At 57.1% G+C, this 24871-nt stretch overlaps 1 protein-coding gene across 1 annotated transcript in view; it reads left to right on the forward strand.

The window, feature by feature from the left end:
- The first annotated feature begins 231 nt into the window (after positions 1 to 231).
- Positions 232 to 24871, forward strand: part of CUL4A (cullin 4A) — a 42935-nt gene continuing 18295 nt past the window's right edge. Inside the window, exons 1-10 of the mRNA XM_044250157.1 lie at positions 232 to 416; positions 883 to 998; positions 9438 to 9541; positions 14735 to 14804; positions 15970 to 16043; positions 17871 to 18033; positions 18400 to 18489; positions 20190 to 20272; positions 23069 to 23136; positions 24276 to 24394. Coding sequence (XP_044106092.1) covers positions 266 to 416; positions 883 to 998; positions 9438 to 9541; positions 14735 to 14804; positions 15970 to 16043; positions 17871 to 18033; positions 18400 to 18489; positions 20190 to 20272; positions 23069 to 23136; positions 24276 to 24394 — 1038 coding nt within the window. The 5' untranslated portion in view covers positions 232 to 265. The remainder of the gene's footprint in view (positions 417 to 882; positions 999 to 9437; positions 9542 to 14734; positions 14805 to 15969; positions 16044 to 17870; positions 18034 to 18399; positions 18490 to 20189; positions 20273 to 23068; positions 23137 to 24275; positions 24395 to 24871) is intronic.

Below are 24871 nucleotides of genomic sequence, written 5' to 3' on the forward strand. Positions count from 1 at the left end.
TTCGCGCCTCTCGGGAGCTCGGCTCACCCTTCGCCCCGACCCCTGACCGGGCCTGCGCCCCGCCGCCGCCTCCCCTCGACGGTTGCCGGCGCCCCACGGAGCGCGGCGGCCCGGGGCGGCGTCGGGGTCAGGCCGGGGCCGGGGTCGCGCCGGGCCGGCGGGGCGGCGGTTGGGCGGCCGGGGCGGCGCGGACGCGAGGCCCGCCCGCCCGCGCGGCCGGGGAGGCGGGACGGGGCGGGGCGCGCGCTGCTTCCCGGCCGCCGCCATGGCCGACGAGACCCCCAGGAAGGGCGCCCTGTCGGCGCTCGTCGGACACACCAACGGCCTCACGAAGCCCGCGTCCCTCGCCGCGGCCGCCGTGGCCTCCAAGCCCGGCGGCGGCGGCTCCAAGAAACTAGTCATCAAGAATTTCCGAGGTGGGTGCGGGGCGGGCGGCCGGGCGCGGGGGGCGCCGGAAGTGCCGGGCCGGGGCGGCGGGGGCTCCGGGGAGGCGGCGGGGGTCCGCGGGGCGGGGACTCCGGCCGCCGGAAGTACCGGCCGGGGCGAGCGGGGGTCGCGGGAGCGGGCGGGGGTCCCGGGGAGGTCTGAGGGTCCGCGGCCGCCGGAAGTGCAGGTCCTGGGGCGGCGGCGGGGTCCGGGGAGGGGGCGGGGCGGGGTCCGCGGCCGCCGGAAGTGTCCGTCGTGGGGCGGCGCGGTCGCCCTGCCCCGCGGCCGGTGCGGGAGCCGCTGCCCCTGCGCCGCGGTGACCGGCGCCGCCCCGCTCCGGGGACAGCTCTGCCCGCGCGCCCCGCCCCGCCCCGCCGAGCGCCCCGGACGGCGACAGCCCCGGGCGCAGGGTCCCCGGAGCGGGGCGGCGCGGGCTGACGGGCGCTGCGTTCGCAGACAGACCGAGGCTGCCCGACAACTACACGCGGGACACCTGGCAGCAGCTGCGCGAGGCCGTGAGGGCCATCCAGAGCCGCACGTCCATCCGCTACAACCTGGAGGAGCTCTACCAGGTGAGGCTCCCGCCGGGCCCCGGGACCGGCCGCGGGGCGGGGGGGTGGGCGGCCCGCGCCGAGCGGTCCTCCGTGGGGTCCGCAGTCGGGAGAGCCTGGCCCTGGGCTCGCGAGGACGTGCCTCCCGCAGGAGCCGCCGCGGGCCTGCCCCCCGGGAGGGCATCGGGAGTGACCGCCCTGCGGGAGACGGTGCCGCCCCCAGGTCGCGCATCCCCGGTGCGGTGTCCCGCGCTCGTCGCGGTCAGCCCGGCGCGGACTTGCGCGCGGTCTCTGTGGCACTTGGGCGAGTTCCGTTCCTCGCCAGACGGGCAGCAGTGGGGTCACTTGGCAGGGTCGGCGGGTCGGCCCCGGCTTGCCTGGTGTGTCCTCGGGAGGAGCGTCCCGAACGGGTCCGCCGCCGCCGGTGCTTTCGGCCTCGTTTAGCCTGCGCTCTGGGCTGCCCCCGTCCCTCTTCTGTCGGCCCGAAAGCGTGTGTTGTGAGAGACACGGGGACTCCAGCAGGTGCAGAGGGGAGCGTTGCAGCCACCCATGCTCCCACCGCCCCAGGAAGGCCGCTGTGGGCAGCTGGAAGGGCGTCCGCCCTCTCTTGGGTTGTTACTGTGAGTCCGGCTGGTCCTCCGGGGGACTTTTCAGGGTAGAGCTTACGGACAGCGCGCTTGGGAAGGTGTGTGTTGAGGAAACAGGCACGCCACGGTAAGGTATAGGGCACTTACAGGCTTGGAGAGGCAGTGTCAAGCCCGTTGAGCGGCGGTGATTTGTCGGCTCGTTGCTGGGGAGACCCCGGACCACCTCTCCTCGGGGTAACAGACGTTGGGATCGCCAGTTGGGGGTCATGGGTACGGCTGTTACAAACGTGGACACCCAAGTCTCCCGGGCACACACGTTCACTGCTCCTGGGTAGAGACGTGGAAGCGGAGTCTCAGAGTTGTGAGCAGTGAGCATTGATCTGTCTGCGGAGTGGCCATACCGTTCCGTGCTGCACCAGGGATGTGTGCGAGCACCAGCTTTCCTGTGTTCTTGCTCACACTTGTTTTTTTCAGGTTTTTAAAAAACTTTAGCCACCTGAGTACATGCGTAGTGGTCCTCTGGATTTTCCTATGGATTTTAGAATCTGTTTGCCTATTTCCGCAAAATGTCTGCTAGGATTTTGATGAGGATTCTGTCACATTCTCAATCAGGGTGACGAATGCTGCTGTCTCGATGGCACCACGCCTACCAGCTGATCACAAGGCACGGGTCTGTTCAGTCTTCCTTGATTTCCAGTTGGTTTTAGTTCAGTGTATAAGTCTTGTACCCCATCTGTGAGATTTACTCATAAGCGTGTGATGTTTTTGGTGGTGGTTGCAGGTTGGTGGTGTAAGTTAGAGTTTCTGCTTCGTGCTAGTGTGTAGAAGTAGGACTATTTATGTGTCGCTCTCAGATGGTGCTCTCTTGCTAACGCTACTTCCAGTGCCTTCTTGCAGATTCCGTCAGATTTTTTACATGAACAGTCATGTCACCTATGAGCAAAGATGGTTTCACTTCTTCCTTTCTTTTTTTATTTTTATTTGTTTTTTAAAGATTCTATTTATTTATTTGACAGACAGAGATCACAAGCAGGCAGAGAGAGAGGAGGAAGTAAGCCCCCGGCTGAGCGGAGAGCACGATGTGGGGCTCGATCCCAGGACCCTGAGATCATGACCTGAGCTGAAAGCAGAGGCTTTAACCCACTGAGCCCCCCAGGCACCCCTCACTTCTTCCTTTCTAATCTTCCTGCCTTGAGGTTTGTTCTCTTACCCCTGCTCACTGTTCAGACCCTCCAGAACGATGGTGAGTAGACGTGGTAGGAGCCGAGTCCTTGTGGGGCTCCGGTGGGAAGAGCCTGCAGTCTTTCATCGAGTATGAGGTTAGGTGTGGTTTTTTCAAAAAACCCATTGTCAGATTGAGGGACCTCCTTTCTTTTTGCAGTTTGCTGAGAACTTACCAGAAGCACCTTTTGGATTTTGTTGAATTCTTCTGTGCCTGTTGAGATGATGCTATGACTCGTTTTCTCAGGTTATTGTATTGATTGGCTTTCCAGACGATAAGACTGTCCTGCAGACCTCAGATAAATCGGACTTGGTAGTGGGGTCTTATTTTGTTATATGTTGCTGGATTCGTTTTGCTAATACTATATTCGTTTTTGCATTTGTGCTCACAGAAGGTGGTGGTGTGTTTTCTCGTACTGTATTTGCATTTGGTTTCAGAGTGCCAAATCGTCCCTCCTTTTAATTTTTTGTCAGAGGTTGTATAGAATTGGTGTTATTTTTTCTGTAACTGAGAGAACTCCAGTGGATCGCCAACATTGGCTCTCTTAGTGGGGAGCCCGTAAACGACACATTTCTTCAGTGTCTGTAGAGTGTTTGGGTCACTCCTGTCTTCAGGGTCACTGATCTTCTGCAGCACGGCATCTGCCAGGACTGCTGTCTGGTGGGATTTTTGTCTCGTGCGTCGGTGTCTCTCCAGATGCTCAGTTGGAATCTTTTCTGTGCCTTCCCTGTCACTGGGTAACTTCTGAGCTCAGGAAGGGCCTTAGAAGGGCGGTTTCAGTGTTGGTTCCAGGCCACTTTTCAGTTCTTTGTCTCCCCAGTAAGGGTTGTGTTTTCTTCTTTGCAGGTCGGATAATCTTTGATTGTCTGACATGTGATGGATATTTTTGTATTTCTATAAATATTCTGAGCTTCCCTGCAGACCTGTTAAATTATTTGGGAACAGGTTAATCTTTTAGAGTCATGTTTCTAAGATTTGCTGGGCAGGACGAGAGCAGTATTTTGTCCAAGGCTAATTGCCCCACAACTGGGGCAAACCCTTCCTGAATGAGTATTCAGTGCCTAGTATCATGTGGTTTTCCACTCTGGCTTGTAGGAAGGTGCTATTCCTGGTCCTCTCTGGGCACCAGACACTGTTGTCTCTGAATCTGACAGTTTCCTCACCGTAGGTCCTGGTCATCGCTCTGCTGAATCCTCGGGGAGGGGGGCTCCCTTGAGGCCACCTCACTCATCTGCAAGCTCCTCTCTGGCTGCATCTCTTCCCTCTGGGCCCTTGTTTTGGAGACTCAAACTTCAGCTCCTGGACCCACTCCGCAGCCTGGCAACGGGGGTATAAGAAGTTGGGGTTCTGGGGCTTCTTTTCTGTCTCCCAAAGATCACCGTCTGTCACAGGCCAGCGCGCAGTGCTTTGAAAACGGATGCTGCTTTTTTTTTTTTTTTTTTTTTTGGCGGGGGTGCTGCCGAAGAGGGGCAAAGGGGAGGAAGAGGGAGAGAATCTTAAAGAAAGCAGACTCCATACCCAGTGCAGAGCTCAACACTGGGCTCCATCTCACAACCCCGAAGTCATGACCTGAGCCCAAGTCGAGAGTTGGGACACTTAACTGATGGAGCCACATAGATGTTCCTTTAGTGTATTTTGTGTGGTTTTTGGTAAATTCAGGGAGAAGGGCTAGTCTAGTCTTTCTATTTTTTCTTGGTCAGAAGCAGGAGTCCTGTCAAACATCTAAACCCTCATAGGTTTTTAGTTTAAGAAAATACCATGCGGCACAGGTAGAGCTGATTATTCCTCTTTTCCTGGATACTTGATCTGGTATTTCTTGCCCATCGTTTTCCTCAGTAGAGTGACTTCGCAGTAGCTTTTACCCAGCAGTGTGTTCCGTGATGGTCTCCACTGATACTATCGCAAGCGCCCTGAGTGTCCACGTGGTGTCTTAGGACCCTGAGGGCCAGAGGGGCTTGCCCCCCAAATGGGATCACATGTTCCATTGTGTGGACACCGCAGGAGGGCCCGGTGTGGGCACAGGCAAACTCCTGGCCACTCAGAGACCTTCCCCACGCAGTTCAGGACAGGGCTATGGAGTGAGCTGCTCAGATCTGTTGGAAGCCAGCAGGACAGAAATAGTAAGTGACGTCATTGTGTAGTTACTGACTGTGTGCTTTACCCTGGTCTGGGATAAAGGAGGGCAGTGCACTTGACCTCTTGTTTCGAAATAAAGTCTGTCTGAGGTGGTGTGGCGTGTACTTTGCCGAAGAATCTCGTGCGAAAGTAACAATTCTTACTGAAGTGTGAAAGTTCTTTTGGGTTTTTTTGAGGACGTCTTCAGGATGGTTTGGTGTTGACTTGTTTTTCAAAGTGGGGTCTCTTATCCCCCCATCAAGGCATCCCTTTCGCAGGTAGACTGCAGGGTGTCAGCTATAGTCCACTTGTCATTGCTTTGTCACTCTGCTTAGTGAGGAGCGAGGTGCCAAGAGCAGTGACAGGAAAGTCTTCACGAGGAGAATGTTTTTAGACCTTCTAGTCACTCCCTGCGGGAGAAAGTTTATCTTGTGTGTCTCCTGTCTCTACGTTTTAGTCCTGTTGGTTACCGTAATGAAACAACGGAAAACCGAAGAAGGGTTTCAGGGAAGGGCTAATGTTGATTTCTGGCAGTTTTGATGCCCAGACACAAAGCCATCATGGGGGACCTGTTGTTCTGAGGAAGGCTCTGCTGTCTCGAGTCAGACTAATGTCTGTGAAATCCCGCTGCCTGGGTTAATTAAGTGAAGGGACATGTGGACGTAGGTATCGACTGCATTAGTAGGATGGCTCAGACAGATGCGACAGAGTGAAAGCCCTGGACAGTAGACACGCACAGACATCACTTGATGGCCCAGTTTGAGAAAGTAACAAATTAACCAACAGTGAACTCAGTACATAAGTTATTCAAAAACAGGAAAATCTGCAAACTTCAATCTATTTGGCTTAATAGAAGGGATTCATGGGGGCGCCTGAGGGCTCGGTCGCTTAAGTGTTTGCTGAACGTCTGCCTTCAGCTCGGGTCCTGATCTCAGGCTCCTGGGATCGAGCCCTGTGTCAGGCTTCCTGCCCAGTAGAGAGCCTGCTTTTCCCTCTCCCTCTGCTGCTTCCCCTGCTTGTGTGCGCGTGCGCGCTCTCTCTCTCTCTCTCTGTCAAATAAATAAATTTTTAAAAGAGATTTTATGTATTTATCTGACAGATCACAAGTAGGCAGAGAGGCAGGCAGAGAGAAAGGAAGAAGCAGGCTCCTCGCCGAGCAGAGAGCCCGATGCGGGGCTCACTCGATCCCAGGATCCTGGGACCATGACCTGAGCCGAAGGCAGCGGCTTAACCCCTTGAGCCACCCAGGCGTCCCCCAAATAAATCAATCTTTAAAAAAGAAAGGATTTCGTGAGTCAGCAGTCTCAGCACTCAACAGGGCTGGTTGTTTCTGGGGGTGGCTGACGTCTGGGACTGGGAGTCTGCTGGCAAACGCAGCCACACTGACCCTGGCGTTCCCGGAAGCCCTCATGCTCTGGCACTTCCCGTTCCTAGTATCTCCCTCCCTCGGATCTGAGTTCTGACTGAGCTTTTACATCCTTTACTCATTTCTTTTTTTTTCTTTTTTTTTAAAGACTTTATTTATTTATCAGAGAGAGAGAGGGAGAGAGAGCGAGCACAGGCAGACAGAGAGGCAGGCAGAGGCAGAGGGAGAAGCAGGCTCCCTGCCGAGCAAGGAGCCCGATGTGGGACTCGATCCCAGGACGCTGGGATCATGACCTGAGCCGAAGGCAGCCGCTTAACCAACTGAGCCACCCAGGCGTCCCCCTTTACTCATTTCTTATAGGTAGAAATCTGGTGGCGTGGAGCCCTGTCGGTGCCTTCTTCCCAAGGGGTGAGCTCATCACCTTTCCGCGGGGCTGCCGTTGAGTAGGGCCCGTCTCCCAGACTGGCTACTGCTCACCGCGGGGCGGTCGCTGCCGCCTTCCGCCCTGATCTGCGCGTGCCTGTTTGTGCGGGGAGCCCCAGCCCGTGCGTCTTTCCTTACAGGGTTGGCCCGAGGTGTGGTTTTCTCCAGGCCCGGGGAGGGTCTCATTTTCCCTTCATCTACTTAAATAGCTCCTAGTGCTGGCCTGCTCTCACTTTTGTGATTTTTCACACTATGGCATCTTTTACTCCTTTTTCTCTCTGATCTCAGCTTTGGTCCTCAAGGCCTTTATGTGAAGCAGATCAGCGGCCAGAACCACGTGCCCGCATTGCATGGCGGCCAGGCTTTGTCCCTACCCCGCAGCACGCGTGGCTGGGCATTCTGCCACCGAGGGACAAGCGTTGCTTGGGGCTGAGGGCTTGGCCCTGCAAATAAACAGGCATTTGATGCTGCCTGCTCGGCTGTCCTAACACGGACAGCAGCCTGAAGGGTTTGGGTGTGGAGGCCTGGAGGACTTAGATTAGAGAGCTGAGCTGTGGGCGGATCAGCCGAGCAGTGTCTGCGGCCTTGAGCAGGAGCCTTTATCCTCACACAGGTGCTACTTGCCCACCTCTCGTCCTTGGATTAGCCAAATTCCTCTTCTCTGTTAGGACACTTGAAAAGATGAGTAGGGAATGTCAGAGGCACCTCCCCCCCCCCCCCCGCCCCCCACAGGTCAGACTGAGTCCAGGCCGGAGAAGGCATTCCTAAATCCAAAGTACGCCTGGGTTTGGGGAGGGGCTTCCATGTGACCGCGCTCCTGGAAGGGGCAGAGACATCTGCCAGGGCCTGCGGTGGGGCCGCCCTCTGTGCTCCCTGTAATGTAAGACTCCGGCAGTGACTCAGCAGAGACTCAGAAAGGACAGCCGCCATGGCTAACCCGGCTCCTCTGGGTTTGCCTGTGGTTGAAGAGGCCCCCAAGTCCTCAGGCTTAAATACAGAACGAATCTGTGTGCTTCAGGTGAACAGCAAGTCTGTCCAGATAGCACGAGAAACAGTGCTGGAAAACCCAAGTGACAGCCTGTCACAGCTGGAGAGAGGGGGCTTTGAGGGCGCTGAGTCCTGCTTCGGGAACTAGAACATTCGTAGTGGTTCCCTTCAGTAACTTGTTGTCCAGGTTCTCTGGATTTTTACCAAACAAAATACGTTTTATGTATTACATTCAGAACATTTCGTGATAACTATGTTTGTGGGATCCCCTAATGATTAACTTACTGGAGCAGAAGCATTTGTCATCGGGTTATCTTGGGTTTTTTAAGAAGGAAAAGGATAGATCTCTGAATTGTACAGACCGGACTACAAAGTGAAGGAATTGCAGAGTTTAAGAAAAATCAGGGGAGGAGCGCCTGGGTGGCTCAGTGGGTGAAGCCTCTGCCTTCGGCTCAGGTCATGATCTCAGGGTCCTGGGATTGAGCCCCGCATCAGGCTCCCTGCTCAGCGGGGAGCCTTCCCCCCCCCCCCGCCTGCCTCTCTGCCTACTTGTGATCTCTCTGTCAAATAAATAAATAAAATCTTAAAAAAAAAGAATAGAAAAGAAAAGTCGGGGGATTTCAGCACTGAATGTACATGAGGCTTTATTTCTATAGCAAGACCAGTAGGGTCCTGCTGTGGTGGTGGTGCCCTGACGATAACCTGCCAAGAAGTCGTACTTCTTATGGTCCCCCCCCCCCCCGCCACCGCTCCCCCCACCTCACCACCCCCCCGCGCTCTGCTCTCTTGTAGTCTTTTGAGCGTGCGTATGTTCCACATCGGGGTGACTGTAGTTTTCAATGCAGGCTAATGTGTAGCACTTTCTGTAACATTAAGTATGAGGACTATTAATGTTTTAAGTGTTAGTACGGTGAATAGCTTTATAAAACTTGTTATTTTTATTTTCTCAGGAGTACCGTTTTTGAGTTAAATTTAGATTCCAAAGTGTTTCAAGGCAATGTATCCCCAATTTTTTTTAAATGGCTCAAAACTAGTCAGAAAAAATTACGTTTGCTTTTAGTATCGTCTTTGGAGTAAATGAGATGTTGGTATTGTACATGGGATTTGAAAAATTTTACTGGAACTGGAGGGAATATACAAATTTTTTTTGATGTGGGTCAAAAATATTTTTAAAAAAATGTTTCTTCCTGAAAAACTTGTTTCTTCGTTGAGACAGACTTAAGTAAATTACTGACTTACCTTGAGGAAAGGTAAATAGGAAACAACACACCCTAGTCTGTCACCTGGGCATTCGCCACTGTTCCTTGGAACCGCCCTGCGGCTGCCCCGCCCCCCCCCCTTGGAAGGGGGGCACCGAGGGTCGCCCGTTGCACCCGTCGCACGTGACGCTCACACAGCTCTCCTGCGCCTCACCTCAGACGAGTGAGTGGGAGCGCCCAGCTTTCCTTTGACGTCCCCGGGTGACCGTTGTGTGTGGCCAGGTGGGAAGGTTGCTGTGTGGTGGGCACTCACACCGTGTGACTGTCACTCCCGTGTTCCACGGCCACTGTTGTCCCCGTTCCTGCCGAACCCTGACCGGGCCCCGGGCTTCAGACAGTCGTCGCCCTACACGGGCTCCTACCTGTGCCCGTGGTTGTGGACGTGTGAGGGGGCGGGCGCCTCTCTGACGGCTGTGATCTTTAGTGTGTGGACACACAGGGCTTTTTAAAGACCTGATTTGTTATTCACGGTGAAGAATTCACTTGTTCTTTTGTTTTCAGGCTGTTGAAAATCTCTGTTCTCACAAAGTCTCCCCAACGCTGTACAAGCAGCTGCGCCAGGTCTGTGAAGATCACGTCCAAGCACAGATCCTCCAGTTCAGAGAATATCCTTTTTCTGGCTCATGGGTTTCTGTCCGTTACCTAAGTCCTTTGAGACTAAACATTAGTAGGATAAAGAACTAATGAGTATCCTTAATATTAAAACAACAGCTTTTAAAATTCCCATTTGTAGAACAAAACCTGACTTAGTTTCACGTGGTCTAATATAAAAGACTTTTTTTAAGTAGAATTTTTAACATTTAAATTACGTATCTGCTTAAAGCAATAGAGTGCCCATTTATTGGGTCTGGTTGAAGTATTTAGGGTGAGTTCTGGAAAGGGTCTTAATTTCATTCCGCCTGCCCTCCTTTTATCTTGTTTTCTGGGATGTGTCTCCAATTCCCACGGACTTGGCCACGAAAGCCAGTACCTATCTGTAGGCTCAGCTGCGCGTGCGGGGCATCACGGCTGGGGTCCGTGGGTTCTCCGCTCAGGGTCTGTCTGGCTGAAAGCATGGGGCCGGCCGGTCGGGGTCTTGCCTGAAGCCACCTTGCAGGCTTGCCGCGGTGGTGGCGGAGCCCCTCTTCCTCTGTCGCGGGACAGACGCTGCTCAGCCCCTGGAGGCCGCCCTGGCTTCTCACCGCAAGGCCTCTTCTCAGGCACCAGGGTTATTTGCTTCATCTGAACCAGCAGGAGAGGTCCCCTCTCTGGTCTGCTGGACAGGACTGTGTGATGTAACCCTCATGCTCAAAGCCCTCCCAGGGTCCAGAGAGGGAGTTACAGGCCAGGACACGGGAACAGGGCTGTCTCCGAGTTCGGCTGGTGTCCAGACACGGGGCTCCTCCGGCCCTGGGCACCTGTGCCGTCTGGCCTCAGCCTGCCCCTGCAGCTTCCTCGTGCCTCCTGGTGGGCTTCGCTTTGCTGCACCTGTCTGGGGCCACTCTTTTCTGGGTCTCTCTCTTCGTTTGTGGTCGGTAGCCTGAACCTGTTCACTTCTGACTTTGTTTTCTAGCTAAAGGAATCTTTTCTGTCCTGTACCCTCACCTTGAGAAACGGGAGCTCTCAGAGCTGGTGGAAATCCCTCAGGGCAGCCCCCGTAGTGCTGACGCCTGCTGACGGGGCTCGGGGTTGCCCGTGGCCATGAAGCCCTGCGGTGCGGCCTCGAGCAAGGGGTCCCGGCAGACGTGGGTGAGCGGAGTCCATTTTGATCCTCTTGCCTCGGCATCTGTAACTACAGCCCTGTGGTATTTTCTGGCGCAGCTCTGTCCTTCGGGACCACGGTGACCCTACCGTTGAACCTATGGAAGGTGGCCCGCATGCATTCCATCTCAAAGCCGTTTTCTGAGGGTACACAGAGGCACCCCTCCGGCCTCAGTGCCACAGCTCAGGAGTCCCAGAGGCTGGGGACGAGTCCCGGAACCCACGTCAGGATGCTGGCGTCTGAAGGGCAGCTAGAACCCAGGCTTCCTACAAGCCGCCAGCAGATCCCCAAGCTCTTGTTTGCAGACGGGCACACGTGAGGGAGAACTGGTGTGCTTACTCCTCACGTAGCTGGCCTCACAGAGCCCTCGTCCGGGACTGCTTGATCACCTGATGAAACCCTCCTCCTCCCGGCTGCCGCTGCCTTGTGACTTACGCGGATGCGTTCCTGCGTCACTCGTTCAGCAGCGCTTCCTTCCTGTCCGGCCGACGGGGGAGACCATTGCCGCGCCTGCTCTCTGCCCTCCCGGTAGTCACAGCGTGGTGACCGAGGCAAGGGGCTTGTCACGTGTCCTCAAGGCTGGGACTCACTGGGCTTATACAAATTACCGGGTATTTCAGGGAAGAGAAAAGTTAAAGTGACGCTCTGCCATCTTCTGTCTCCACTAGGGAGAGGCCCTTTGAGTTCTGAGATGCTGAGTTGCTAGAATCAGGGGCAGGAGCGGCAGTGCAGGGGGCGGCCGGCTTGGGCGGAGCTTCCCAGAGGAGGGGACCGGAGGCGCATTGGACGGGAGGGGCAGAGTGTAGCTGGCCAGAAGGAGTGGGCCACGAGATGCGCGCAGAGAGCCAGAGCACTGTGGCTGGACCGGCCCCGGGAGGGCTGCTGGCGTTCAGGGCTGCTGCTCGGCTCTGAACCTGCGTGTACCTCCAGAGGCCTTGGCCATCGTCTGCACATCTGAGAGCCCTCGCAGGTGTGGGAACTAATCCAGCCGGAAAAGACCGGTGACAAGGGAGGCCAGTGTCCACCGACCTCCAGTCCTGGCAACAGACAGGAAGACGGAGCTTAAACCCTGGGCCGGGGTGGGGGGGGATTCGCAGGAGCAGAGGGTACACATTTCAGAAACTGCACGGTGAGGAGAGGGCGGCCAGTCATGGAGGGGAGGGGCTGTGCCTGCCGGGAGGAGGGTGCGGGCGTGACGAGGGGCCAGTGGCAGAGCTGCCGCGGATGCCCAGACACCTGGGGCGGTCGTGTGTCGGGGTCAGCGTGTCCGGGTTTCTCCAGTCTCTGGGCCGCTCTCTGACCGAAGGGCTGCACCTTGCTCTGCGTCCACGGCCTGTAACAGGAGAGGTGCTTGGGAAGACCAGGGGCCCTCCCGCGGTTCTCCTCAGGTGCTTGCTCACGCGTGTGATCAGTTCTGCACTTACCCACTCCCCACTCCCTTCTCCCAAACTGAGGCCGTCCCCAGGCGCTGCCTCTCCGCCATGTGCCAACCTGGGCGGCGGACGGTGCACCGGGGGGCGGGGGGGACGTGCCGCGCACCAGGGCTCAGTTCACGAGGGCCTCTTCCTAAATGGCAAACCAGACTGTCCTTGGACTCTGAGCTGCACGTTGTTGCAGCTCTGGTTAGCCGCAGGAGCCCTGGCGGCCGTACGTGGGGTGTTGGGGCTGGAATCCTGCACAGAAGCAGCGCAGCCCACAGGGCAGAAAGGTGCACGGGACGGCGGCTTCACGACTTCCTGTGTCTTCCTGCCCCCCGGGGGGCTTCTTTACGAGGACCCTCTGTGCTCACGCTTTCAGGGCCTTGCGCGTGCAGGGCCCTTGCTCTGGCACGGCACCTTCTTCGTCAGCTGGAAGGGGGCAGAGCCGGAGCGTGGCCCCAGGTTCGTGCTGGGGTTCAGAGGCGGGCGCCGTGTGCTTTTCCTCTGTGGGCTTTGTGGACTGATGAGGGCCTGAGGGAGGCAGGAAGTGAATCGCCCGACCTGTGAACTTCGGGAACCGTTAGGCGAGAGTTCTCTGCCCTGGGATGGGCAGACTGGGTTTGGGGAGGGCTGTCCGTGACGAACCACTGGCATCGTGTGGAGCGGATCCGTGGGCCTGGCCTGTCTGCTGCCACCGGCCAGCTCTGAGGCCGCGCGCTCTGTGGTCGGAGCAGAGCGGCCCGCTTTAGGAGACACGGCACAGACAGACCTGATCACGGGTCTACTCCGGCCTGAGCGCTGTTCCTGATTTCTTTCTTCTCTTCGTTTAATCTTTGCAGTCCTGGGACACGTAGCTGTTAATGTGGTGTGTCAGCTCGTTGCCACTGGTACTAGTTTGCTGTCCGGAGGCTGGTAGGCTGCTTAAACCCTCACTTGCGTCTGGTCCTTCTCCAGACAGGAGGGGACGGTGTCGGGAACCCGTGACGCGCGAGCCCGCGGGGCAGCCCTCCGCACGGCTGCCTGCCCTGCGGCCCGGCGGAGCTCATGTGAGGCTCTCGGTCTCCACACCTGGAGGGCTGGGGCTCCGTGTGCCGCCCCCGAGGCCCGGCTGGCCGCTCGCTGCTGCGTTCCATGGGGAGTGCCAGAAGTTCCTGGCCTCTGCCAGCTGTCTAAGGAGAAGCCTCTCTCGATGAGCTCGGCACATGGGCCTCCCCCTGCCAAGGAAACCCTGTGCGGGGCGGGGTGCTGCCTGCCCGTTAGAGCCGGGGGCTGTCAGGGCGGTCAGGTTGGCTGGTGTGTGTCTCAGCGTGGGCGGCCTCCCTGGTGCCTCGGCCCTCAGCTGGTACAGACGGCCTGTGGAGATGGCCAGCGTGTGGGCCACACGGCGAGTGGCCCATGTGCAGCCGCAGGCGCCAGAGCTGCTGGGTCCCCGCTGCAGTGGCAGCTGTCTCAAAGGCGCGTGACTCTTTCTTTGTTCAGACTGTCTGTGCAAGGTTCTAATACTGTATGCCGCTGTAAATGTGGGCAGTCGTAGAATGCTTCTCTGAGAACAGTGTGTTAACCATTGGACTAGTAGTTCTTTCCTAGGACCGTGTAAAAACTTATTGGCAAAGTCTCAAGAGAAAAGAAGTAAGATGCTTGGCCAGGACCACTGTGGTTGTGGTCAGCTCGCCTTGCTGGTGTGAAGAGATGCGGTGTGCCCGTCAGTCCCTCGGGGCACTGTTGACCTTCTGTCCCCTCCCCAAAGGCCTGGCTGTGCCCGCCCTCCGCACACCTTCCTGCCAACTGAAGACACTGATGTTTGTCTGATTCGACATGTCACACGCTGGCCGTGGGCTTTTTCTCCTTTACGTGCTGTGGATTTTACGTCTAACCTCACACCGTCTCCGAGGAAGTGGAGCCCCAGGGAAGCTCATTCGTGGTCGAGGGTCCTGGAGCTAGGATCGCAGGGACAGAAGCCAGGCGACGCAGGTCTCCCCCCTCGGCGGCTGCAGTGCTGGTCCGCAGAGACCGAGCGCATCTGCACCATGCGGCTGGGGAGACCGAGGAGCTTGCGTGTGAAGGGGGCTTGGCGAGCCACGCAGCAGCGGGCAGACGCTCAGGACCCCAACTTCGCACAAAACTGGGACAGCCGTGCTCCAGGCGTTCGGCCGCGGTTTGCTCTAGGAACCCATAATGCGGTTTCTTTTTTCTTACAAACGCTATTTTGACCTTTCTGAGAAAATAGGTTCTAATTATCAAGCTGAGAGTGGTCCTGGTTTGGAGCATGAATGGGGTTTCCCATCCGTCCTCACTGAGGTTCTCAGTCAGACATCAGCCACCTCCCTGGAGCTGCCAGTCCCCGGCGCCGTTAGCAGTCGGCCGGCTTCCTGTGCGCCGGGGTAGCGCGGCTCCCTCGATCTGACCACCCACACCCACGAGGCCTGGGGCTGGGGTTTAGGCAGCAGGGCTCCTCGAGGGATGTGGGGAAGGCAGGGGAACGCAGCCACGCTGATCACCAGTGGCGGAGAAACCCACATCCCTGGTCCTCTGCCAACTCAGCGATGGCCGTGTTGGTGTCAGGAATGGCAGTGAAGGGGCTAAAATTGCAGTAATTAAATTGGCCAGCATTTGGCATGTTTTCCTTAGCAGATCTGCACAGACTCACTAGATAGTGTTTTATTTTTAAAGAAGATTAACACGTGCTGGCAGGATCATTGCAGACAGATGGTAAGTGCGCTGACTGTCCCCACGAACCCAGCGTCAGGTGTGGGGTGCTGCCCAGGGCCTGCCACTGTGCTGCCTCGTCCCCCCTGCACGCGCCCGCTTGATCCTGTCCACCCTCTGGTGTAGCTGAACAGAAGGGAGTGGGGGGGCGGGGAGGATGTGCCCCTTTCAATCCAGCCGTCTTTCTTCCTTTTTAATCAGAGCGTGTCTCATCCACCTTCCCTTGCCTGCCCGGGGACGGTGTGGGCCAGACCGTGGGCTGAGATAGGGAAGTTCTGTTTAGGGTGGAATGGCGCCATTCAGCTCAATGTAGTTGAACAGCAGAGCACAGCAAAGCAAGGTGTGAGTTGCTTTTCTAGATTGGGGCTGGCTGCTACGGTGAGCTTCAGAGCAGCCTGACAGCTCAGGAATCCTGAATGGATCTCTGAAGTTTTTCTTATCCCGCCTTGTGCGTGACCTTCAAGCCCGATGAGGTTTCTGCTATAACTGGAAAGCCAAAGTCCTTGACTTTGTGCACGTGTTGGTTCTAATTTGGTCTTATGGATATGAGTTTCTTCATGTGGCCTGTTAGGAAGTGGAAGCGGGACCAGTGGCTTTGCTGAGTGGATGGCATTCTTTTGTTTCCTCAGTGAGGTAAAAAGGGACAATGAATGAGCCTCTTTTCCAGCATAGTCACCTGATAGGTGGTCAGAATAGATGAATGTCTGCTCAGAAGGCTCTGGTCACAAGGCTGGTGGCTTCTGTGACAGGAGAATCCCAGGGCCGCTGACGATCCTGTCCCCTCCATGCTCTGCTTGCAAAGGAGAGTCGGACACGTGGCCAGCAGCCTCGTGTCAAGGTGATAAGGACTGATGGTTTAAGAAGCTTAAAGTGTCTCTTTAGGCCCATGAGATATACCACATCGGTCAAGAGATGACCAGATTTCCAAGGTATCCCTCAGGTTAAATAGTTAAAAGTCTGTGTAATCAGATTTTCTGGATAAAAGAGGTGAAAATTAAACCTCAAAAGAACAACTAAATATGGGGGGAAATCAGTCATAAGGGTCTTGGTGGGGAACATCAGGAAACAGTTATCGTTAGATTTGAGACTGCTACCGTAGTCATGATTCGGAAGGCCTCATCTTGGATATTTAGTAAGCGACGTAAACAGATGCTTTTCTAATCGCCAGATCATGATCAGAAGCATTTTCCTGTTTCTGGACCGCACATACGTCCTTCAGAATTCCATGCTTCCTTCTATCTGGTGAGTGTCGGGGGGCGGTCGAGCTGCCTCTGCTGCTGCCTTTCGATCCGATCCTTTATGTCCCCCAGACCCCCGAGCACACACGTCCAGACCCAGCTGGACCTTAGTCCCGGGGGCAGAGCCGAGCAGGGCCGCACCAGGGGAGCCCCTCCGGGCCCCGGCCGGCCTGTGCTGAGCGTCACCGTGGAGGTGGCAGGCCGGCGTGGCGGCGCTGTGGGGAGGCCCGTTTCTGTCACCGGGCGCTGCGCGTCAGGGCTGTCCAGGGCCAGCAGCACACCGCTCCCCTCTGCTGGGAGCAAGGGGCCGAGGCTCTCCGTGACCATCCAGAAGCTGGTCTAACCAGTGGTCCAGTGAAGCTCTGAGGAAGGCCGAGGCTGGTGAGGTCATGACGCGGGGTCCTGACGCCCCCCCAGGCCTCCCGCCCGCTGACCGGCCACACGCACAGAGGCCTCCTTTCAGTCTGCCTGTGCACGGTGCGGCATCTTTCAGGGATGCCACACTGTCACCCACTTCCACACCCTGTGCAGACGCGCTCTGCCACGCTGCCTGGCCCCGGGGTGCCCGCCGCCGCCTCACAAAGCCCTGCCTGTCCTGACTGGACTGGTTGCTCGTGGCGTCTGTGGGCTCTTCCTCGGCTCTTCTCTGTGCCCTTTCAACCCAAGTTCTTTAAGGAGCAGCTTGCTTTTCCAGTTTCCTTAGCATCCGTTCCCCTGACCTGAGTCTCCCTGACCTGACCCCTGCTTGCCAGAGCCCATGGATGCTTTTCGTTTTCTATTACCTGACGTCTGTGCGGTTCTGGACACTCCTTAAAAGCCTCCCCTTGTTTGGTGCCGCTGTCCCCCTTGCCGCTCTGCCCTCCCTAGCCTCTGCTCCTGTATGCGAGGCACTGGACACTGTGGGAGCCTGCAGCCTGCCGGCCCCGGGCAGAGAGGGCAGCCTTTGTTCAGAGAAACAGGGTGCTGTGCTGGGGACACCATGAACAGCAAGGCAGCTGGTGTGTGCAAGTTCCGTCCTAAGAGGTCCAGCCCTGCCGGCATCCCGAGTCTGCAGTACGGCTCTGGACAGATGATCGTTTTCTCCGTTTCACAGATGGAGAAACTGAGGCAGAGAGTGCCCATAATTTGCTGTTCCCAGGTTGTTTGGGCTGCCTAGTCTGAACTGTTGGCTCATGAACACAGTTTAACGTAACCCTGTCATTAGCGACAAGAAACTCCACTTAGAGCACGGATGATGCTGGTCTCGGGCCACAGCAGCCGGCGGGAAAGCCGCGCCCGGCAGGACCAGACTCCGGGTGCGGGTGTGCAAGAGACACCCAGGCAGGGAGGGCCGGCCTCCCCTGGGGCCTGAGCTCCGCAGAGTGAGCGGGGGAGCTGATGTGGCTGAGGCAGAGGAGTTGGTACTGAAGCAAAGGAAGCCTGTGTGGGAACGGGAGCTGCCCGGGATGCGTGCTTTGTGGGGGAGGCGGGGGCATGAGGCTCACAGGACGTCCTGCTCACCAGTGGCAGAGAGCAGTGAGAGCGACAGGTGCTGGGCGGGTGGAGGGTCCTAAAATCCACCCTGGGAAGGAGGATGTGAGCCACGGTGTTTGGAAGGTTGATGGACTTGGCGGTGACAAGCCTGACACACCCCGGGAAATAGCCTTGATAAGGAAGCAGACACAAAGCACGCTAGACCGGCCGCAAACAGAGATGCCGCAGAGTTGGGCTCGGCACGTGGATCTGGGGTTAGATCAGCACTTCCAGGATGAGAGTCACTGTAGCCCGTAGCTTGACCTCGGACTTCTAAAAAGGAAAGCTAACGTACAGTTTTGTTTTTACTCTTCATAAGGGACATGGGATTGGAACTCTTCAGAAACCATATCATTAGCGACAAGATGGTTCAGAGTAAAACTATCGATGGGATTCTGCTCTTAATCGAACGAGAGAGGAACGGCGAGGCGGTGGACCGCAGCTTACTGAGAAGTCTGCTGAGTATGCTGTCTGACCTGCAGGTACTGCCCCCGCCCCTGCCCACCTGCTCCTGCGGAGACCGGCGGACCCAGGAGAGGTCGAGGGCTGGATACGACACTCCGTTAGCCCTGTGCCACTAGCCCCAGACGAGAGCCCTTCAGACACACACCCAGCGCCCCCGGGAGAGGGCGAGGGCCTTCGGCACTCCCAGAGGAGAGAGTGCGTCTGGTGGTGTGGGCTGCCAGGGTCCCCAGGCCCAGAGCCGGCCCTGCCACCCGGATGCAGCTCTAGCGGCCGCGAGTCAGGGCAGGTCACCGCCACTGGGCTCCCTGGAAGTCGGGTACGTCAGCTCTTCCTGAGGTAGGTTTCTTTCCTGTAATCGATCAATAACTTTGGTCATTTCCTAGGTATATAAAGATTCATTTGAACTTAAATTTTTGGAAGAAACTAATTGTTTATATGCTGCAGAAGGCCAGCGATTAATGCAAGAAAGAGAGGTGAGACAAGGAAGTACTTTTAAATCACTTTTTCTGGTTTTGTAGATGTTCATCTGAGTGTAATTTCTAAAAATTTGTCTTTCCACGTAAACATTTTATTAGAATTTTCTGAAAGCCACAATCTAGCTGAAATTCTCGGGGGAATGAGCTTCATTCCTACTACAGTGAAGATTTAATTTTTTTCTTCTTTCTTAGAAACTTGTTTATTTCTGTCCCCCGCCCCGGGTAAAAAAGGCCAGTAAAGTTGCTTCTGAAATGTGTAAAATGACCCAAAGTGAAGCAAGAGGATAACAGTCAGATCTGAAATAGGAAAGATACGCCGTACCCGGTCTTCCCTTTGAGTGAGACTCTGAAAGAATTATCCGGAAAACCACAGGAAAAAACATGAAATAGTAATATAAACCCAAAATCTTGGTAACAGTTTGAAAAGGATGAGAGCAGGGACTGAAGGAGGCTCCTCTGGGCTGTCCCCAAAGGTCCCTTGTCATTGTATAGCGTAAACCGGCTGTCGGTTCTTCTTGGTTTGGAGAGGGAGTTTCACACCCCATACCCAGCCCTGCCCTGCCACTAGGTCCAAATGCCAGAGACCCGTGTCCTGGGGCCTCTCCCGCGCCATCTGGCGAGGGCAGGAGTGCCCTTTGCTCCTGAAAGCATGAAGTGCGTTGTGAGGTCTGCAGCCAGGCTGTTCGGCGTCCTTGAGCGAACACGCACTCTTGATTAGCTTTTCCTGACCCTGTTCTCTGTGGGCCGGAGATGCGCTTGGCCTGCACCCGCCGACCCAGGGGCTGCCCTAGGGGCCTTGTCCCCAAGCTCCACTGTGAGCAGGGCACAGCAGTGATGTGCTGTCCCGGCCCTGTTCTAGACCTCCAGTTTACTCTCCAGAACCAAGTCCCAGGAAGGTTTCTTCTGTGCACCCGCCCCTCCCACAGTGCTTCCCCCCCCCCCGCAGTGCTCTTCCCGCAGTGCTCCCCCCGCAGTGCTTCCCCTCGCAATGCTCCCCCCCGCGGTGCTCCCCCCGTAATGCTCTTCCTGCAGTGCTCCTCCCACAGTGCTCCCCCTGCAGTGTTCCTCCCACAGTGCCCCCCCGCAGTGCTCTTCCCGCAGTGCTCCCCCAGCGGTGCTCCCCCCGTAGTGCTCTTCCCGCAGTGCTCCTCCCATAGTGCTCCCTCCCACAGTGGTCTTCCCGCAGTGCTCCCCCCTGCAGTGCTCATCCTACAGTGCTCCTCCCACAGTGCTCCCCCTCGCAGTGCTCCTCCCACAGTGCTCCCCCCGCAGTCCTCCCCCTGCAGTGCTCCCTCACACAGTGCTCCCCCCGCGGTGCTCCCTTCCACAGTGCTCCCCCCCCGTAGTGCTCTTCCCGCGGTGCTCCCCCTCGCGGTGCTCCCCCCGTGGTGCTCCCTCCCGTAGTGCTCCCCTCACAGTGCTCCCCCCGCAGTCCTCCTCCTACAGTGCTCCCTTCCACTGTGCTCCCCCCCGCAGTGCTCTTCCCGCAGTGCTCCCGCCGCTTGACTACTTCCACTTCTCCCACTCCTCTGTGTTCATATTTGGCTTGAATATATATTTTGCTTTTTTTAAAAAAAACTTGTGTAAGGACCACAATGTTTTAGCTTTTTGGGTAATACCAAGAATCTTTGTTACTTAAGGAAAAAAAAGAAAAAAGAGTCTTTGTAACTGACATGCTTAAATGTTGTGTTTGGAAGGTTCCGGAGTATCTTAACCATGTAAGTAGGCGCTTAGAGGAAGAAGGAGACCGGGTGATCACGTACTTAGACCACAGCACACAGTGAGTACCGCAGCGAGCCACTCCCCGGCTGGCGTGCAGGAGGCTGAGGGTGATTTGTTGTCCGCGGGTTCTGCTTGTATTACTTGCGACCATTCCGCGCTTGTGAGTTCCGACAGGTGCTGCGTCGTGAGATTTCCCCCAAACGGAGGGGCATGGCAACCTTCGAGTTTAGAGACCGGGATCTGATTAAGTCGGGGGTATCGTTGAATGGTGGACAGTTTGGGTTGTAACCCTTTTGTTAGACTTCTGCAGTAGCTGGCGTTTTTATTTATGTTACTAAGTCCCATGATTTTCTCTTCATCTAATTTTGTTTGCTGTAAATCTGAAAATTGGAAAGTAGTTGGGAAAAAGTAAAAAGGGAAAAATTGTGAGACCGTCTGTTTCTCATTATGCACATAAACTTCACACTTCATTCAAGTGAGGGGAGGTAAGGACGGAAATGAGATAGAAAAGAGACTGAAGGGTACAATGTGCGGAACTTGTGGCTCGCCTGGAGCAGGCGGGATGGAAGAAAGAGGCAGAGTTTCGGCGCTTTGCAAAGACAGGAAGTAGAGGGTCCGGAGAGGAAGGGTCTGTTCGGACATTTGAGGGGCCGGGGAGCGCAACACCTGCAGACGGGGACAGTCCTGCTGAAGCCGGGCCAGCCTTGTGCGGGTGCTGTAGGGACGCTGAGTCCCAGCGGGGGGACAGCGCGAGGTGCCGCAGGGGCTGGAGGCCGGCAGCAGGGAGGCACGGGGTAGGAGCGGAAAGGACGAGTGCATGAGGGCGCAGGTCAAGTCAGGGAGCTGCGGGGTGGGGGGTACTAGCACGGCTTGCACTGGGCATGGGGCCCCTGTGGTTTGTGTGTGCTGGTTCACTCTCGTACATAGGCTCTATTTTAAACCGCTCGTGCCAGTTTTAGAAATACATTGCTTAGAAGAGTGTATGTAAGTTCTCCAAGTAAGGCCGCGCGGGGTGTCTCAGATCCAGGCCCAGGCATGGGTGGGTAGGAGGAGCACCGCCTGCTGCGGGATTCAGAGATCCCAGAATAAAGTCCTTGTCAAGGCAAGAAGAGGGAGACTGAGGATAAATAAGCAAGCCACGGCAGCCTCAGGGCTGGGCTCAGAGTGCCCCACCCAAGGCCCCCACCCCCAGTCTGAGTGGTGCCCTGTCGTCAGGGAGAGTGAGCCGGGAGCGGCAGGGTGTGACCTCCTGCCTCACCTCGTGACCCGCAGCCTGGCGAGGTCACTTGGCTGCCCCTGTCCCAGGGAGGGCGTCTATGTGCCCCCAGGACTCCTGACCCTCAGGGTGGGAAGGAGCTGATCTCCTGTTGGTTGGCAGGAATTCTCACGGAATCAGTTAGTTGTCACCGTGGATTATGCGGTCAGTCTTCGGGCACCTGGGCGCTAAGGCAGTGAGTTCCCCAGGACTGAACCTTCGGTCCCAAGGAGTCTGTAGTATCTGCCCTTAGCTCGGGACCAGCCTTGGCACTTGGGCTAGGGCAGGCATCATGGGGACTGGCGGGGTCAAAACTGTGATGGGGTTCCCCACGCTGCAGAACCACAGTCTAGGCCATGCCCTGCCTGGAGGCGGAGTCTGTGGGCACAGGACGAGTTGCTAAGCCATCATCGGGGAAGTGCACACCGAAACCACAGCACAGTTCGCTTCACACCCACCAGAACGGTGTTGTGGTTATAGAGGGCAAGCGGTACGCAGCCTCGGCGAGACTGTGGGGACGGAAGCTTCGTGCCCCGGGGGCGGGCATGGGAAGTGCGCAGCTGCGGGGGATGACCGTCTGGTAGGCCCTCAAGGGCTCCGCAGAGGTACAGGCCTTTCCGACGTCCTTGTTCTGCTGCAAACATACGTTCCCACCATACTTGTCTACAGGAAGTCACAGCAGCACTAGTCCTAGTCTGCGCGTGGACGGCCCCGCCGCGGCCGGGCAGGGGTTGGCGACGCTGCTGGCCTCCCTGCTCTGCCTCTGACCTCTGACCTCACCCCCAGAATCCATGGCCCTGCTCCGCCTTTTGGAGGCAGACTGGGAAGGTGCTGGCCGGCCCCTCCTCCCTCCCTCCAGTGCTCAGGAGGCCTGAGCTGGGGGCTGGATCTAGCATTGGCCCTCCTCCTCTCTCTCTCGAGGGTCACGGTACTCTGTCGGGAAGCTCTTTATGAACAGAGGCTCTGGAACGGGCCCCCGATGATAACCCTGGGGCTAAAGCACATGTTCTGATCTTTGGAAACAGCCAGGACAAGAGCAGCTGTGGGAGACGGACCCAGGGAGGTTTCGCATGTCCCTGTGAGGGCAGCGGCCACTTAGCACAAGTTCAGAGGCTCACAGCCTGTTCTGCATGGCACTCGTGCCGTGTGAGCCTCTCGTTGGAGCTTCCAGAAGTAGGGTTTTCGACAGGCGGTCATGGGAGGGGACAGCCTGTCCATGCAGAGGGCAGTGGGGCCCGGAGCAGGGCGGGCCGTGCAGTGGAAGTTGGGGGAGCTAGGGTGCCTTGCGCTCAAAGGGCAGAGTCTCCTTTGGAAAACCGCCAACTGAGGGGCGCCGGGCGCTTGTCTGTGTGGGTGCTGGTGTCTCCTCCGCCCTGAACCCCTGTCTCTTGGTGTCAGTCGGTAGACCGTTTCTAGAAAGATTCCCGAGCCCACTGGGACGGCGGGGACATTGTTCTCGGCCGGAGGGAGTGGCTGTCGTGGAGTCCGCCTGGCTCTGGTGGAGCCCCGGGACGTCTGTGGGCACAGACCCGACTTCGTGCTCGCGCGCCCAGGTCTCTCCCTCCACGTGGTCTCTGACACTGGTGTTTGCTCGTGCAGGAAGCCGCTGATTGCTTGTGTGGAGAAGCAGCTGTTAGGAGAACATTTAACAGCAATTCTGCACAAAGGTAGGTTTCCTTAACTCTCCTGTCAGACCCAGTGACTGTCCTTAATATATTAAGAAAGCAAATAACGTAACCAGGGAAAGGACGTTTTGTATTGTAATACGACAGTCGCTAAAAATCATTAAGAATAACGAACACGTTGGCTCTCAAGGAAAACAAGTTCCGAGAAGTAGTGAGCGGCCTGTGGTAGAAAGCCCACGGAGGGGGCCCTTAGCCTAAGCTGCCAGGACACCGACCGCAGACAGCTTGCGGCTGGGTCCTCGTGTGGTGCTTGCCCTCCGTCGCCGGGCCCGTGCTCATGGCGCTGGCCCGTGCAGAGCCCCGCGGGTGTCAGCTGCTCCAACAGGCCCTTGGGTTGTCGCGGGGACTTCCTCCCCACGCCCTCTGCGTGGGTGATGCCGCGTGGCTGGGGACTTACACCAGAGTGCGCGTCTCCATCCTGGGTCTCCCGGACGAGCGAGCATGTGGCCGTGCTGACCAGGCCGTGCTCTCCACACCACGTCCGTCACGGTGCCCACAAGCCCAGGGGATCGATGACTGCACAGCCACCGTGGGCTGCCGGATTGGCTCACTCTGTGCTCCTGGCTCGCTCCCGCCCCTCAGAGCGCGCTTCCTGCCCTGGGTGTCCCCCTGGGACACGGCTCGCGTCTCCTGGCACGTCGCGTAGTGCGTCCAGGTGCTGGTTATTACCGTTTGGAAGTCCTTGGAGCTATAGGATCTGCTTCAGGATGTTGGAGACCATAAAGCTTAATCATGGGAAGGCCCAGAATTATAAACATCAATTAGAAATTATAAGAAAAATGAACAGTCAGCTAAAAGATGACACAAGGTGACACACATCAACCCCCCCCCGCGACAGATCCGCTCTCTGAGTGATAAACTACATGATGGGTAACATGGGACCGATGGGGCGCGCTGGTCCAGCCGTGGTGTGGGCGCGACCTGAGGGATTAAGGAACCCAGCTGCCCGGCTGCCCAGGAAATGGCCCTGCCCGACAGGGTCAGGTCCGAGCCCAGAGCCCGGCCCGCGCGCACAGAGAGCAGCCCCAGCCCCTGCCTTCTGCAGCGGCTGCGGTTTTCACGGTGCGTGCCGCGCGTCCGTTGTGCTCACCGCTGTGCTTCCGTCTGATGTGCCGCCTCAGGGCTGGACCAGCTGCTTGACGAGAACAGAGTACCCGACCTCACTCAGATGTACCAGCTGTTTAGCCGCGTGAAGGGAGGCCAGCAGGTCCTGCTGCAGCACTGGAGCGACTACATCAAGGTGCGTGGGGCCGTCTCGGCGGGCCGTGGCTGTGCCGTGGCCGTGGCTGTGCCGCACGTGGGGCGGACGCTCCGCCTCCAGCGTGTGGGGCGCCTGGCAGAGGAGCTGGGCGGTCTGCAGGCACCCTGGTTTTCGTGGGACAGCTGCGTGGGTAGACGGAAGTCCTACACTTCCTTCCAGATTGCTGGCGCAAACCTTTGTCTGTAAGGAGGAGGCCAGCGGTGCAGCACCGCGTCCGGCCAGGATGAAGGTCGGCCTCTCGTGAGCTCCCTGAGCTCCAGGTCCAGTTGCGGCCAGGATTTTCAAGGGTCGCCAGTTTTGGGACTCTGCTTTTTAAGCACCCCATGCCTTCGCCCATGAGAATTCTCAGGCGTTTTGGTGTGTCCCTTCGGTGTGTCTGCCACTTCGTGTCCTGGCCCCCCAGGACTGCGATTTTCACGACACTTTGGCGTTTCCTGCCATGTTGGCGTGCGGTTC

This window comes from Neovison vison, chromosome 5, assembly GCF_020171115.1.
Source record: "Neovison vison isolate M4711 chromosome 5, ASM_NN_V1, whole genome shotgun sequence".
Classification (NCBI taxonomy): Eukaryota; Metazoa; Chordata; class Mammalia; order Carnivora; family Mustelidae; genus Neogale; species Neogale vison.